The sequence below is a fragment of the Cryptomeria japonica genome, chromosome 1 (genome assembly GCF_030272615.1).
Source record: "Cryptomeria japonica chromosome 1, Sugi_1.0, whole genome shotgun sequence".
Lineage (NCBI taxonomy): Eukaryota > Viridiplantae > Streptophyta > Pinopsida > Cupressales > Cupressaceae > Cryptomeria > Cryptomeria japonica.
Window position 1 is genome coordinate 372,142,294 of NC_081405.1, and position 18,233 is coordinate 372,160,526.

At 37.5% G+C, this 18,233-nt stretch overlaps 1 protein-coding gene across 1 annotated transcript in view; it reads left to right on the plus strand.

The window, feature by feature from the left end:
* The first annotated feature begins 8,514 nt into the window (after positions 1–8,514).
* Positions 8,515–18,233, plus strand: part of LOC131069100 (uncharacterized) — a 30,848-nt gene continuing 21,129 nt past the window's right edge. The window contains exons 1-2 of the mRNA XM_058004410.2: positions 8,515–10,041; positions 14,376–14,525. Of these exons, the coding sequence (XP_057860393.2) occupies positions 8,818–10,041; positions 14,376–14,525 (1,374 nt within the window). The 5' untranslated portion in view covers positions 8,515–8,817. The remainder of the gene's footprint in view (positions 10,042–14,375; positions 14,526–18,233) is intronic.

Below are 18,233 nucleotides of genomic sequence, written 5' to 3' on the forward strand. Positions count from 1 at the left end.
CATTAAGATATATGGATATGGCATGGTCATTTGGAAAGGTATCAATGGCAGTATGTCCTTCATTTTCCCAATCAATAAGTTCGGGGTGGATTAGAGGTAGGGGGTCATCGGGTTGAGATGTTTCAAGAGTATCAAGGGTCATGATGGATGTATCAAAGTTTTTGATATGTATGTCGATGTCTAGAATGATACTCTCATCAGAATGACCTCGCACAAGAAGCTCTTGATCATCCTTGATTAAGTCCAAGTCAGCCAAATGTGATTCTAATTCAAGTGAACTAGTTCCTAATGTTTGCCCTGCATACGTGTGAACTACATCGACTTCTACATCTTCTTCAAAGCAATTTTCTTCAGTTGATTCTTCAGAGTGGTTAGAATCCCATTCCCATTCGTTAGAATCTGTCTCACTTGCAACTTGCAATCTACAGATTTGTTCATATAGTGTTTGATTTGTTTCTTCAACTTTTCTTGTTATATATTTTCTTCTTTCATATTCAACCTCTTCTGGACTGAGATTGAGTTATGTCAACCTTGCTATGAGATCTCCTTGATTAGTACCAGGTTCATGCTTGTTTTGATTGAGATTTAAGGCTGTGCGGGAGGTGCTTTTAATTTGTTTTTCTTGTTGATTTGAAGCTTGCTTCTTTTCCCATTTCATGTTTGCTTGTGCTTGTTGCTTAGATGACGTTTCTTCTCTTTCAATTGCCAGTTGTTCTTGTCTATTTTCATATTCTTCTTGTTGTTGGCTAAAAGATGTGTCTTCTAGTAAAGTAACTTGTCCATATCCTAAGCCTGTTTTGTTTGTAGCTTGTTGAGTGTAAGGTTGGATAGGTTCCGATATACCTTCTTTTCTTTTCCCTATAGGACCTGTTCCAGTGTATCCCATTTTTTTGAGAATGTTAAATCCTTTTCCATACTTTTCTGTAGGTATGCAGACATTGTTGATCTTTTGTTGAACTTCTTCATCCTTGTATAGCCACTATAGTACATCTTTGTCTTCTATTTCCTCTAATAAGGTCCCGACACTAACAAATGCTCCATCAAATATCGCAAGATGTTTCACAATTGGTTGTTGTTTAGAGTTTGATGGTTTTCCAAAGGATTTAGGAGAAAGTGGTAATTGTGATATTGAATATTCTCCATTCCCTCGATCTCTTAGCTGCATTTGTTTTTCCATACTTGACAAAATTGAGGCAAATGATTTTCATTTAGATTGTGTGTTTGAAGATGATGCCTCCCTATTATGAGGAACAATGACTTCTTGAGCTGGTTTGAGATTACTACAATACTGAAATGGATTTGAATCTGCTGAGATTGTGATTTTCTGCCCATTATAGGGAAACTTTAGGCACTGATGATATGTTGATGTAACAACTTGTATGTCATGTATCCAGGGTCTTCCCAAGAGTATGTTGTAGGATAAGTCCAAGTCTAGAACTTGGCATGCTGTATCTTTCTGTAAAGGTCCCACTCTGATGGGTAACATCACAATTCCTTTAGAGGAAAGCTCTTCTTCATCATAGGCTTTAATGGTGATATTTTTTTTGGGATCAACTGCATCTTCTGAGTAACCTAGAGCACAGACTAGACTCAAAGAGAAAACGTTTAAGCCAACTCCTCCATCTATTAGGACACGTTTAACTCACGTATTATGAATGATGACTTCGATATGTAAGGGAGCATTATGGGGATGTTGTAAGACATGTAGTCTTCTTCAGTGAATGACAAGCAGTGAGGGGTTGTGAGGTGTCCCACCATGGTTTGGAATTGATCTATATCTAGATCTTTAGACACTGTTGTATCTACCAATGCTCATTCAAGAATTTCTTTGTGTGCAGGTGAAAGCTTTAAAAGTTCTAAGATGGATATTTGCGCAGGCGTTTTGTGTAATTGCTCCACTATATTATATTGTTTTGTAGTGGATGACGTGTTTGTTGTAGGACCTGGCAAAACAACTTTAGTTTTGCTTCTTGTGATAGCATGAGCAGGTTCTTGATTTTGCTTTTCTTTAACTACAATCACATTTACCACATTATCATATGTATGAGCGTAGTTTACCTTCACTTTACCCTTACCATTATTTGTTGTTGATGATTCACCCTTCTCATAGTTTGGAAGCGGAGTTTTAAAAGTTGTATGAGATTCGTTTGTTGTATGTCCATCCACAGTTATTAGTCCATTATTGATCAAATCTTGGATGACATGTTTCAACCACTTACAATTATCTGTATGATGTCCCTTGTTTCGATGGAAATCACAATAATGGTTATCATTCCACCAAGGGGGTTTTACTTGAGGTTCATAGTTCCTTTCTTACGGTAAAGTAATCAATTTGTTTGTGAGAAGTGTCTTTAGTGCTGACCCAAGGGGTTCACCAATGTTTGTAAATTGCCTTCAAATTTATTTTTTGAGAGTTGCTATCTGGTGATTGTTGTTTTGCTGAGCCGCTGCTGAGTGATGGGATAAATTAAAAACCAGTTGTTTTGGTTTCACATTGTTGTTATCCACTATTCTATCATTGACGACATTATGATTTCTATTCCAAAACTTTGGCTTATCATTATGATTGTTGTTAGGAGGGTGAACTCCTTCTTTGTATATTTTCAACTCACCCTTCTTTATCATGGCTTCCTCCATTCTGATTCCATTATCAATCATTTTTCTGAAACTTTGATTTCCTTGCATTTTTAGATGATAACTCATTTGATCATCTAGGTTGTCGATGAATATGTCCATTTTTTCATACTCTGGCACTGTATGAGGATATCGTGAAGCTAACCGTCTCCATCGCTGTAAAAATGTCATGAAAGGTTCTCCACTCTTTTGTTTGGCATTACATAGGTCTAACATTATTACTTCATGTTGTATGCTGTAAGAGTATTGTGAAACAAACTTATCCACCAATTCTGAGAATGATCTGATTCCAGGTGGAAGTTTGGAGAACCATTCCATAGCTAGTCCAGTTAAGCTTTTCGGAAATAATCTCATCAAGTAGGTATCCTCATGTGCAAACTCCATACTCATTGTGCAAAATTCTCGTATATGATCTTGAGGGTTAGTGCTTCCATCATATTTTTCGTATCTAGGAGTTTCACAACCTATAGGAAATGGTATCATGTTTAGATTTATGTCAAATGGATAAGGACAAATTTCTTGAAGTGAGTATCTTCTAACATTTCCTCTTTGCATATCTTGAATTTGTGTTTGCAGTGTTTGTATTTGTTGTGTGAGAGTTGTGATAGGATTATCAACATGAGTTGTTCTTGCATAACCATGATTTTGCATTATAGGAGGATCTTGATCTCTTCTTGTATCATCTCTACCCCTTCTTGTATCTTCATTGGATTGAACGTTATTCAGAATTTCTACGTCATCCCTTTTGGGAATGTAAGTTTCCTCGTTGGTTCTGGTGTTACTAGGAATTGATGTGTCATTCATTTTGAGACCCAAAATATCCTCATATTGTTCATTATTAGGGGGAGGGTCACTTCTCTTTTGTGTTAATTTGTTCACATCAAAATCTTGGGGGAGTGTAGCACCAAATTTTGCTAACATTAGGAAGTATTTTTCTTTTTCTCCTCCAATAATTTCTGCATAAATTTATCAAATTGAGGATCTTTTTTGATGTCTCTGACATGTTGTTTTGTTATTTCTTCTTTAATTTGTATTTCATCTTCGTGTTCCATGGTTCTATAATCTTCAATTATTTCCAATGTTTCGATTTCCATCTTTGTGATCTTTTGTCTATGAGCTCTGGTTAAAATAGGCATACATGTGTGTTAGATATTGTGCTAGGACTCGATTGTCCAAAAGTTGTTTTGATAAGTGATCAACTGTCAATGTAAATGTGATATAGTGATATGACACAAAAAGATGATTCAAGTTTTTAAAAGTTTGCAAGTTTTTCGATCTTCAGTTTTGGAGTGCAATGATGATGATTTGATAAAAACCAAGTCCAATAGGAATGATATATCCTACGATGTGGGACAAGGTTATCTTGACCAAACGTTGTAGTTTTGTGATAGAGGATGATAGATCCTGATGAGAAACTATGTTTTTGAGTGATCAGTTTATCAAAGAGGGTGATGATGCACTTTGAGATGTTAGATCTTGAACTTGTTGAAAATGAATACTTGAAAATCTTTAGGTGTCTATTTCTAGAGTCTGATTTGACAAATGATAACTTGACCAAGCAAACAAGGGAGATAATCTAAGCACAAAATGACAGATAACAGGTGTTTATGCTCACTGTAAATTGACCAAAAATATGACAGATCTGAAAAAGACATGCAAGAAGACAGTTCTGAACAGACAAAGACATAAATTCATACGATGGATTACACAACCCCGAACGACAATTTAGATAGGCTCATACGACAAACTAGAAATTTTGCACGACAAAAGACATAAACTTGTACAAGCTTTCTCACATAACAAGATGACAAATGATGACACAAAATTCGCTGCTAAGATGACTCATACAACAATTCTCACTGGACCAGACGATAAAAGATAACACAATTTTTTCTGCTAAACTGGCTCGTACGACAATTCTCACTGGACTGGACGATAAACTAGATGCCTCGTACGACAAACTAACAAGCTCGTACGACAGAGGACATAACAGAGACGAAAACTTTGTTTGGACATATTTTTTATCAATGAAGTTTGATGTTTTGCTTTTGTTTTCCAGTTTCTTAGATGTCTTATTTTTTGTTTTAGGGACGAAGAAACGACAAACACGTGATATGTTAAGTGACTTCAAGCACAATACGCTACCTAAGGAAGTTGGCTGAGAGAGAAAACCTTTGCTTGCAAACTTAGGTACACACCCACTAGCTAATCAGAATACAACCACTGTGTCTCACGCAATGGATTCTCAACGTCGTATCATCTGACTCCAAACGCTAATGGGGACACGATATGGCAAGTGTCTTGGGAGAGTTACTATCTCTCTTGCACAAAGATTATCCCCCTTTCAGAGGTGAATCAGGTAGCTTCTAATTTAATTGGAACTAGCAAGGGATTTGTTCACCGCGTCGGGGTATAAACTCAATTAAGAGGTCTCCCAGCCTTGAAAACCAAGGTTTGATATACCCGAAGGTACGGAGGAGAGTTATTCCCGAGCACTGCCGTTGACTTGATTTTCATCAAATCGCATTTATTTTATAGTGGGTTGGAGTACTTGGTGTTAGCCGTTCCCACTTGGGTCGTTCCCCTCTCACCGACCTTAATGGCTTTGGCCTTATAGGCTCCTCATGAGGGCAGGCCCCCTAAAGATATGCACTAATGAAAGCAAAGGATGAGTCTGGCTTTCTGATCACCTAAGAAAGGTGAGAGCATATTCGCCTATCATCAAAACACATAAGACATGTTTGTTCATTTCCATTAGCAAAAACAAGTGTGCCTAGAAAGTTGAAAGAAGACATAAAGTTTGGTTGAGTCCTCCTAGGCAACCTGCAAAATAGATACATTAGTAGTCATGATGTTTGGATGAAATGAAGCTTTGACAAGTGTAATCTTCGATAATCGTCCTGCAAAAACCAGTTAGGCTGCCGAAAAACTCACAAACAGACCAAGATTAGCATTAGTAATAACCAAATTGAAGCATGAAAACCCTAAAATGTAATCTATTTTGAAAACATAGAAACATAATTTCGTACGACAATTATCACCTGATCATACGACAATTCGCCCTGCTCGTACGAGGACACAAAGGAACTCGTACGAGGCAAAAAGAGAACTTGTACAAAATTCTAAATCAGACCCGACCCAAAACCTGCTAAATTGGAAATTTGATAAAGCTAAGAGGCCAAAAATGAGCTTTCCGGCCCCACGGTGGGCGTCAAAATGTCGTGCCTGTGAAGTGTGATACCTGCAGCTGCAACACAAACACTCAATAGATCATTACAAGCATGGTTAGCAAATAATAAGCAAACAAAGATGAACCATGACAAAGCAACCTATCGCCTCCTAAGATCTATGCGAGTATGGATTTGCTCTCAGATCTGGATAAGCAATCCCCGTGACTTGACTACACCTAGATGGAGGATTTGAAATGATAATGATATGCAAAGATGAGATTGAATATGCTAGATTGATCCAATAGACTAATTAAGCTAATAATATGCATGATTAAGCTATGATGATGATGCAATTAAGCTAGAAAAGAGATTGATTAAGCTACATGATTCAACAATTATGCTAGAAAATGATCAAATTAAGATAATGCAATTGCCTATAACAACAATGCTCAAATGATATGCCTATAGTAACAATGCCTAAATTGATAATGAGATGAGATCCTTTGTGCTCCAAAATGGTGGATATTTATAGGATTTCCAAGGCCAGGGGTGAGGTGGTAGGAATCAACGATCAAGATTGAGTTTGAAGATATTAAGGGTGAAATTGGAGGAGGTTGGAGAAGAGGTTGGAGGAAGGGACACTTGTCATCTCTGTGGTGACAAGTGTCAAGGAGCCTTGCTCATAAAAGGGCAAGTGTCCAAGAGAGGAGACATGTGGCCAAAGTGCCACGTGTCTCAAGAAGAAAATATCCACACCATAGGAGGTTAGGATAAGGAGGTTAGAATGTGCAAGATAGGATAGGGTTGGTTAAACCCTACGTTAGGTGGAATGGGTTAGGTTAGAGGGATGGTTAGGTTAGGTGGTTAGAAGTTAGGAGGCATGTGGGTAATTTGAATTTAAAAATTCAAATAATAGGAAAAGACTAATTAATTCTCAACAACTCATAAATTGATTTGTTTTAATTAATTAGAGGATTAGAAGAATTGATTGAAAATAGGGGGAGGATTAATTAATTTGAATTAATTAATCAAAGGGGACTATGTAATGAACTTAATGAATAAATCCTTAGATTTATTAATAAGTAGATGGAAGGGAGAATTTAATCAAATTGCCTAATGAATTCAATTAAATTAGGAAGGGGAATTAATTAAATAATTGCTTATTTAATTAATTATCTTCAGACCATTTTTAGGTGTATACAATGATATTTTATTTAGTTATTTTAAATTGTAATTTTTTCTCATATAAATTTGAAAAAACAAATATTAACTATTATTTATTTATTATTTTGTTTAAATTTATATTTTTCTTTGTATATTTCTACTTATTAAAAAGGTTTCGAAGTAGTTGTATTATTTATTTTTATGATTTTATATGATTTTTAAATTTAGTTCAAATAAATATTTTAAATAATTATTTAACATATAAATTTGAAAGGAAAAAAATATAACTAATTAAATCTCTAGCATCCTAACTTTTTAAGAGTGGATTCTGAGCATGAACACATCTTTAGTTTCTAATATTTAAAATAGTTGTCCCCATAAATTTAGGACATGTTTGTTCTTATCAATGTGTGACTAAAGAACTGAAGTTGTTTAAATGGAAGAGATTAAGTTTTCTATGCATTTTTCTTAAAGTTAAATAGTTAAAATAATTAACCTAAATTTTAAAGTTTAAGTAAAATAATTAAATATAATTAACTAAAGTAAAGTTTAAAAGTTAAATAGAATTAATTTAATTCTCAAAGTAAAATAGTTAAATAAAATTTATAATAATTAACATAATAAATAAATTTTGTCAAATATATATTTAAAATTCATAAGTAGATGTAAAATCTAAATTTTTGTTTGAACAAAAATATATTGAGAGGAAATGTTGATTAGCTCTCCATAAAAATTAAAGTAAAATAATGAAATAGAATTCATATTAATCAACCTAAATCTTAAAGTTATTAGATAATAAATTTAAAATTAAGATATCAACTTTTTTTAAAAGGAATTTTATGTTTTTGATAGATAATTGAAATAAATTTTAGATGTGCTATAAAAATGGAGAAGATTAAAATATGTACACATTTATCTATAAAACATATTGTAGGCAGTGTGCAATTTGTGTTTTATGGGATAAACCAAATTGCAATTTATTTTGATTAAATCTATAGCAATCAGTTGATATTTTTGGCAATTGCAATTAATGCGTGGACATTTGTGGAACATGAATACAAAAGACAACACAAAAGAATTAATCAAACTACTACTACTTTTTTGGCCACACTATTAAACAAAGATCATCTTCTATTGTAGTCATACTACTACATTCTTAGGGACACTAATGACTACCATTGTTGATGATCATATTTTTGAATATAGCACATAAAGTTTCTCAACAATAAACTTATTTTCAACTATAGTTAAGCATTCGTTCGACACCTTGCTTTGAAAAAGAGAAAAAGAGAAAAAGATTTAGAAAGACATGTCAACGGATGAACAAACCTACATTTCCTTGACGTAAATTACAAAATTGCATCTTAACCAAACTCTCCGACAATTGTATATAAGATATTTCAACAACCATCAACGACTATACTCAATATAATCAATATCCCAAGTTAAACTTCTTCATACATCATTTCCACATATCCACTGAATTTCCACATATCCACTGAATTGTATTCTCAATAATTACTAACAATATTTATTTTTTTCAACTTTTGTATGCCCTCTAATATATCATCCAAATTATCATTAACGTGGAAGTATTAATGAATTTCTTTTCTTTTCCTCAGAAAGCCGAGCCATTCCATAATTTTTTTTCGAATGTGAATTCTCTGACATAGTATTATCTTACTTACAGGGCCTCCAATGCGTCATGGACAAAATGAACGCATGGTAATGCCTGAACCTTCAATGTTTGTTTTCTGCGGGAGACGGAAAGTTTAATTGTTGCTGTAATGGAAAAGTTTCAAATAAATTCGTAAAAACTATATTTTTGTTTCTGGTTCTCTTCGTCGTAATGAAGGGCATTGGCAGAGTAGTGCTGAAATCGAACAGTTTGCCCTCTCACTGTCCAATCTGGAGTGCCCCATTTTCATCCGGGGCTGGCAGAGGTCGAGGGGCCCCCTTTCCCTCGCACAGAATCATTGGCAAACCGCCTGATGAGAAAACAGAAGATGAATTTTCACAGTCCCCATTACCTGCTGGAAGAGGCGGCGGATCAGCATTGCCTTCTCAGGCCAGAAGGCTCGCCCCTGCTAGCGGCCATGGCAGAGGGCGAGGAGAAACGGAGGATTTAAACGAAGCATCCCCACAAACACCGTTTAGATCATGGCAGGAGGATCCCACCATCGGCCTAGCTGCGGGCAGAGGTCGAGGAATAACTTTGAAGCCGCCGCCTGTATCAGAAATGCCACAACGGCAGCCGACAGAACCAGCCATAAAGCCTCCTTTGGCGGCAGGAGGAGGAGAGGACAAGGAACCAGCCATAAAGCCTCCTTTGGCGGCAGTAGGAGGAGAGGACAAGGAACCAGCCATAAAGCCTCCGCTGGCGGCAGTAGGAGGAGAGGACAAGGATGGGCTTTACGAGCGGTCGACGGAACGGACTGTAAAGCCTTCGTGGCCACAACAGGTAGAGCAGACAGATGAGCTTTACAGCCGTCCAACACAACCGCCCATTAAGCCAATCTTTATGAAACGGGCAGTAGAGCCTTCAAAGCCCTGGGAACCCTACGGGCGAGGGGTGCCTGCACAACAAGCCCTAGGTGGGCCACGCGCGCCCATAGGCGAAGAAAACCGCCATGCTCGGCCTGAAAGAGGGGCGATTTCGGGCATGGGGCGTCAGGCCTTTAGACGGCCCGCAGCACCCGCATCGACAGTTCAGAGGCTAACTGGCGATGACGCTGTGAAGCAAGCTTTGGATATTTTGAAGAAGCGGGCTGAGGTAACGGGGATTACGGAGGGCCCTGGGGATATGAGGGGCAGGGGTGGAGGCAGAGGCAGAGGCAGAGGTAGAGGCAGAGGTCGTGGACGAGGAAGAGGCGATAAGGAGCCGCCTGAGGGGGAAGATGAACCGGAGGACATGCTTGCTGGCGACGATGCAGTGGGAGAGCGTTTTATGAAAAGAATTGGGGAGGATAAGTGGAAGGAGATTGAAGAGCTTATCGAGGACGTTTCCTCGGATGTTCTTCCACCAGAATCAGATGAGGATGATTACGTAGAGGCTCTCCACACCAATTTATCGGTAAATTCGACCATATGCTTGTTTTGTTTGTCAGTTTGATTCTTTTTCCTTCTTATGTTGGTAGTAGTTCATTGAGATAGGTTGTAGATAATGGTATTAATTCATTGAATCTGATTGAAATCTGTAGCAATCCATTGAGATTGGCTGAAACTTGCTTGTTTTCTTTTTTGTTAAACCCTTAACCCCCTCACATTTAGAGATTGTGTTATAGGTCTATGGTCAAGGCAGATGGCAATTTTGTGTGTGAGATACAAAAATAATAATAATCTTAGCCATTTCAAGGACAAAATCTCCTTTAATTTTAAGAACAAATTCATACACAAAAGGGGAAAAAGATTGAGGAGAAATTTTCAATAAAAAATAAATAAATCTATCCTATGGCTTTAGGATCTAATAACTAAGACTTTAATGACCAAGGAAAAATTAATTCTAAGAGACAAATATACAGAATGTCTTATGTGAGTCTACCCAAGGCATGTGGTTTTTTCAAAAAATGCATTAGCTGAGGTTGATCTGCGTACTGCATAAATTTGCCAAAAGGCATTCAAAACAACTTGTCAATGAGAAGAGGTTGCATGGATTTTAGTCAATTTTGGAAATTCTTGAAATTATGGTTTTGTTTCTACCTCCATCTATTAGTAGCAAAATACAAGAGCAGCAACAATGCTTTCAGCAAGACTGGCTTTCAACCATATCTCGCAATAATTTATGGCAATGACATTACTGCTCTGATATATCTCAGATTTCTTCAAATTGTTTCTGTATTCCTTAGTGTTAATGTTAGAATAAGAAAGGTAAGACACAACAATCTGAAACTTAGAAAATCTAACAAGAACAAGATACACAGAATTTTATCCTGGGAAAACCCTCCACCTAAGGGTGAAAAACCTAGCCACACCAAAAATCAAACTTCATTAAAGACAAAAATCTGATACAATGCTTTCAAGCTTAATCAAGCAATGATTTAAGCAAGATTGCTAACACTTAACAATCAGCACTATAAGCTGATAACATCTCAGAACAACTGAAAGCTTCTACACTATAGTCAGCACGGATGATCACATATTAATATAAAATCTCTCTTGAGAACTTCACTAATATAGACTCTCTCTTGAGAACTTCACCCCCACTAAAGCACAAACAGCAACATGCCTTTTAAAGAGAAGACAAGGCTCGAAATATCTCTTGTCGGAGGTAGATGAAAGGCCAAAAGATTCCATAAGCTTATCAGCAATTACATATATGCCGTTACATAAGCCACATAGACAAACTTTATATCGGATGAAATGCAAAGAGGAAAGAAATCACTGCCAGCATGCATGAGGTTCCCACAAAGCCGCAAGTCATACATGCAGGTCGGTGACAATTATTAAGGAATCGGAAACACTTCCAGCTAAGAAGGAACTCATAAATGCAGAGATCAATATCTTCGAACAGAGACGAACTGATAAAAGTAAGGCACAATATCAACAAAATGGTTATACAACCATCGCAAGAAAAATAAAATCTCCTGCAGCGTACGCAAACATTAACACTCCCTCTTAGCAAAGGAGATATTATTTTTTGATTTTCAAGTCATGAAGTGTCTCAACATGACAAACACAATGGCTACACCCATATGTGTAAAAAGCAACATTTTATCACGGATTCTCTCAACGTGATAACATCATGGATTCACTCAACATGATGTTCACCATGGCTACTCCCATGAGTGAAATAAACACAAGCTATCATCATGGAGTCACTCATTGTGATGTTGTCATGGAGTCTCTCAACATGACATCCACCATGGCTACTCCCAGAGGGTGGAACAAGGGCTTTCACCTCAAACTTCTCTCGTAGAGAAGAATGCATTAACAAGGGCTTGCACCTCAAATTTCTCCATCACAGAGAAAAATGCATTACAAGGACTTTCACCTCAAATTTCTTCATCACAGAGAAAAATGCATTACAAGGGCTTGCACCTCAAACTTCTCTCGCAGAGAAGAATGCATTAACAAAATCTTCATGATGATGTGGCTCCTTCTGAAGCTGAAAAGTCAGGCTCCCTTTGAAGCTGAAAAGTCAGGCTCCCTTTGAAGCTGAAATGTTAAGCTCCCTCTCACTGGGAGAGCCCTCTTGTCTCAATTTTAATATCTTCAGTGTTGTAGCGGTCAAGAAGTATGTTGGACCATACCCCAATTCCAAATTTCCCATCAGTAGAGTGACCAACACTTCCAGTAGTATGAAACATAATGATAGCTCAGATGATGCTCAGATATAGCATTCAGTTGGAAGTTCACAAACACATGCCATGCACCTAGAACATGTGTAGCCTTCACCTCATTATTGCCGGTTCCCATTGAGTTAGTCCTATAGCTGAGTCTTATCTTCTCATAAGACTCCTCCGGCACTGTTCTTTATATCAAGAATCTTTTGGTATGCAATAAGGTCTGCTCAAATACACCACATACTGAGTGTTCTCTCCTTTGAACAAAACATAGATTGCAGATTATAGCAACGACATATTAATATGTGATCATCCGTGCTGACTATAGTGTAGAAGCTTTCAGTTGTTTTGAGATGTTATCGGCTTATAGTGCTGATTGTTAAGTGTTAGTAATCTTGCTTAAATCATTGCTTGATTAAGCTTGAGAGCATTGTATCAGATTTGTGTTTTTAGTAAAGTTTGATTTTTGGTGTGGCTGGGTTTTTCACCCTCAGGTGGAGGGTTTTCCCTAGATAAAATTCTGTGTATCTTGTTCTTGTAAGATTTTCTAAGTTTCAGATTGTTGTCTTACCTTCCTTATTCTAACATTAACATAAAACCCTCCACCTGAGGGTGAAAAACCCAGCCACACCAAAAATCAAACTTTATTAAAGACACAAATCTGATACAATGCTCTCAAGCTTAATCAAGCAATGATTTAAGCAAGATTGCTAACACTTAACAATCAGCACTATAAGCCAATAACATCTCAGAACAACTGAAAGCTTCTACACTTAAGTCAGCACGGATGATCGCATATTAATATAGACTCTTTCTTGAGAACTTCACTAATATAGACTTTCTCTTGAGAACTTCACCCCCCACTAAAGCACAAACAACAACATGCCTTTTAAATAGAAGACAAGGCTCAAAATATCTCTTGTCGGAGGTAGACGAAAGGCCAAAAGACTCCATAAGCTTATCAGTAGTTACATATATGCCGTTACATAAGCCACATAGACAAACTTTATATCGGATGAAATGCGAAGAGGAAAGAAACCGCTGCCAGCACGCATGAGGTTCCTATGGAGCCGCAAATCATACATGGAGGTCGGTGACAGTTATCAAGGAACCAGAAACACTTCCAGCTAAGAAGGAACTCATAAATGCAGAGATCAATATCTTCGAACAGAGACGAACTGATAAAAGTAAGGCACGATATCAACAAAATGGTTATACAACCATCGCCGGAAAAATAAAATCTCCTGCAGCGTATGCAAACATTAACACTCAGCACCATAATTCCATCAACTTGCAGTAAAACATATGAGATAGAATTGGAATGTGTAAGATTACAAGCATAATTACTCCAAAATAACTCCCATGCACAATCTTTAAATTCATGGTGATCTCCTTGATATGTATAACCATCAAGCAATGTTACAAAACTTACAATTATTAAAAGAGGTTTCAAATGTATTAAACAATGTCAGGATTGATCCCCAATGCCTACTTCAAAATTGGCAAAGCTTCAAGTCTATTTGTATCAACATGACATGCAGCAGTACCAAGTAGTGTTTGTACTATCAGAGGAGGATGCCAATGCAATGATATCTGAGAGATTGATTTTTAAATATTTGAATCTGAATTGGCAAAGGTTTAAGTCCATAATGGTTCATTTAATATGCGATACATTCTAGCAATAATTGTACTATCAGAAAAGGATGTTATTATATATGAAACTTGAATTCCTGATGCCTACTTCTAAATTGGAAAAACTGTAGGTCCAGATTGTCGGTATTAAACCATCTTTGATTTGCGAAGAATTTGAAAATAAGCAGCAGCACTGAAAGGATTAGGTGTTTAATCTCTTGATGGTAGTCTGTAGATAATATCTAATATTGTTTTTGTTTCACCACCTAGCAATGTTTTGGATATTCATTCGCTTTCTTTTACTTTACTTGACCTTGTACATCTGCATGCCAAACATGCATTAAAACTACCTGATTTCTAGTATTTTTGTCTCTTCTCTCCCATTGCCTGTAAAATATCAGACATAGTATTTTATGGCCATCAGCAGTTTGATGATGAATACACTTTGCTGCTAGTGTTGACTATCATATGTTTTATGTGTTTTTGATTGCAGTTGGAGTTTGAACCTGAATATTATATGGAGGACTTTGGAACAAATCCAGATATTGATGAGAAGCCTCCTATTTCTCTTAGAGATTACTTAGTGCAAATGAAACCTCTTTTGGTGACAGCAGAGGGAATTGAGAGTGAGGAAGAATGGGAGGTATGTTCATTTTTCTGGAATTGTATGTTTCTTCTGCATTTGAAAATCATTGAAATGTGATCCTTTATCATATCTGAAAGTCTTCCTGCACATGTATTTGGTGATTTCTTTTACCTCATTTTTCCTGCGAAAAATCTAAACAGCGTATAATTATCAAAAAATGTGTCAGTTCATTGGATAATTTCTTTATTAATTATGTTTTTTAATACAGAACTAGAGAATATAGATCAAGGGAGACTTGATATGTTCTTCTAAGCCAAAATTGTAGCCCAATAACATTAGTATATGATTCAGGATCAGAAAGCTATTTCAAGCTATTTCAAGGTTTGTATTTAGTGTTGAACAATTTATAATCTTTTGTCCTTCATCAATTTCTCTGCACACCAAGATCTTCTATATTCCATTGTGAAATTTTGGGTTAAGGATTGTTTCTGATCTATAAATTCATTTTGATTTCATTAGCCGTAGGATCAATCTGATAACATTAATTTGTAATTGAGGAACACAGGAAACTACTTCAGGGTTATGTTGTTAGTGCTTAAATGCTTGTCTTCTTTTCTCTTTTTCTCTCATTCTATAAAAATAATACTGAGATCAAATTGTAAGTTCTGATTTGTGTATACTTGCTCTATAAGAAATTTTCCAAGATCAAATTGACAGCTTCACTCGTGTTTTGAGCTTTGGTTTACATCACAGCCTTTAAAATATGAGCAATTCAGGCCAAACTGATGATTAATCATTACTATGGAAAATAATATAAAGTCGCATATGATGGTAGAGTTGCTCTAAAAGTATAATATATCTAGGTGTAATTCTTCTTGTCATAAAATTTCGTGGGATAATTCACCACCTATATTCCAAAAAAGGGGTAAAAATCTATTTAATCAGGGAAAGCAGTACAAAACACAGGGCCAACAAGCCCAAGAGAGAGAAAAAACTCAGTACCAAAACAAGAGCAACCCCAAAAGGGTCAGACCTATCTCATCTTGTCTTCCCTAACAATCTTTTTTAACTCCAGAGAATACTCCGGGGGAAACTTACCCCAGTCTCCAACATGCCAACCCTCCAAACCTTCCGAGGCCCACTTGGCCAAACAATCAGCAGCCCTATTCCACTCCCATGGGACATAGTGAAAGGAAACTAACTCCACGGAATCGCTCAAACTAAGAATCTGCCGACCCACCACAGCCAAATGCCAATCAACATCATCCATCTTCTGCCTATTTAACATATCCACAACCACTTGGGAATCAGATTCACATATAATCGTGCTCCATCCAAGAGCACACCCTCTTTCAAGAGCTAAAAGAATTGCAAGGGCCTCCATGTAATTATTGGTCTGATGTCCTTTATATACTGAAAATAAGAAAATGACATTACTAGAGTTATCCCTGCCAACCCCTCTGACTCCAGCATACCTCGGATTTCCTTGAGAAGACCCATCAGTATTGACCTTAAGGGTTCCCAGAGGTGGAGGAGACCACTTACCATCCCTTTGAACCTTCTGCTTAGTATGTCTGCATCTTACCTACTGCCTCCTAAAGAAGCCATCTCCAAAATTCACCCCTAAAAGCTTTAAGTTCTGGACAACTTGCAAATCCACAGGGTCAACCCTCTCAGTAAGGTCACACTTAGCCATCAGGGTTTCCTACACCATATTTATAATCCGCAACCAAACTTGTTCCTTCAACATCCTCTTATCCTGAAAAATCCTTCGGTTTCTTTCAAGCCATAACTACCAAATAATAAAATCGGGACCAATATCCCATGCCACTTTAAGAAATGATGTTTTGATAGGGGGATTGCCTAGGCAATTCCAAAATTCCACCAAAGAGCTAGCATGAACGCAAACATGCTTCCAAACTCCCCACCACCAGTGCCAAACATCCCTAGAGAAAGAACACTGGAAAAAGAGATGAGAGCTAGTCTCCTCCCTATTTCCACACAAAACACAAACAAAAGGCCCTTGAAACCCCCTCTTTCTGAGATTCTCCCAAGTGAGACGTCTGTTCCGAGCCACCAACCACAGGAAGAAGTTACACTTAGGCCAAGCCATCCTATTCCACACTTGCTTCCCCCAAGGCACATTTGCCCTACCAAAGGTCAACCTGTCAAGTTCCTGATATCATGAAGCCATTGTGAACTTCCCCTTTGCATTTGGACTCCAGGCAAGAATATCTAGCTCACTAAGAGAGTTACACATTCTTCCAGCAAGGATACCAGCTAGTACCTTCCTGTCCTCAACCGAACCTCGAGGAGGCCACTCATCTGGTTCTTTCCATCTAGCCACTCTACCTTGCCCTAAATTCATAACAACTTTAAAGTTCTCAACTCTGCTCCAACCAATTTCAAGAAAACTATTGCACAAAGACTGCAAATGAGGAAATTGGGAAAGAATAGGAGGGAAACCATCCCAGGAATCCTTCCAGAACATAACATCAATACCCCTATTGCAAATCCAAAGTCCCCTTTTTAGAGTGTGCCATATCATGGATCCACCTCCCCGCAACTCAAATCGGGGAACTTCCTTACCATCAACCCCTCCCAAATATTTCATATTAAGAATTTTAGCCCATCTTTGATCTTGGTTGGTACACCATCTCCAGTAGAGCTTAGCAACCAAAGCACAACCATTCATTCTTGCATGTCATAGACCAAGGCCACCATCTTGCTTTGACCTACACATCGAGTCCCATTTAACCAAACTTCACTTTGAGGAAAGCAAGTTACCAGTCCATAAAAACTCCCTGGAAGGGCATTAAACTCCTTAATGAAGCTTGTCGGAGCTGTCTGCACAAAACACCTAAAAATAGGGAGAGCTTGGATCACAAATTTCAAAAGGGTCACTCTACCAGCAGTTGAGAGCCATCTATTAGTCCAATGACTAACCTTTCGCTGGAACTTATTGATGGAGGAGCATCCCCAGTCTATGAGCAATCTTGCATCGACCAAAAATATTTCCTTTCAGTTTAGTTCTTGTTCAGTTCAGTGTGCAGTTTTCTGTGTTCCTGTCGGTAGTTGCTTGCTTTTCATTGCAGATCCTATTTTCGGTCTCCAAGCTGGTTCATGTGTTTAATTCCAGATTTTCAGTCCATTTGGATTCTTTTCGGGCTAGTTATTGCTCCTGGTTTGACTGTTTCTGGGTTCCAGGACAATTTTTGTGCTTACCGGTTGGTTTTCTTTCATTTCCGGAGCGGTTTCTTGGCGTGTGGATCTATTTGGGGTCTTGTCCAATGTTCTTTTGCGTGTGGCTGACCTTCCTGCTGATCCGCTCTTCTTGGTTGTTATTTTCTGGAAGAATTTCTTTCATTTTTAGGGCCAACCTAGTTACATGTTTCATTTTCCTGCATTGGTAAATGTAATCTTTTGTGGCCGACTTGGATATGTTCCAAAGGGTATATATTGGGTATTATGTAATCATTTGTAGGGCAGAGGAAGTAGAAATCAGAATAAGGATTTAGATTCGTGATTAGTGATCCGGTCGATTCTGAGAGTCCCAGATGGATTGTATCTGGCTTGTAGCTTGCATGTAACCGGTTAACTGTCGGATGTTCTATGATGACTGTATGATGATAACCGGTTGGTTGTCGGAGGTTCTAAGACAACAATATGATCTGTTTTTGTAATCTTGCTATGTTTTCTTGTTGCTTTTGTTGTGTTACTCTTGCTGCATAAGCCGGTCAATTCTCTTTTGAGGGTTTACCGGTT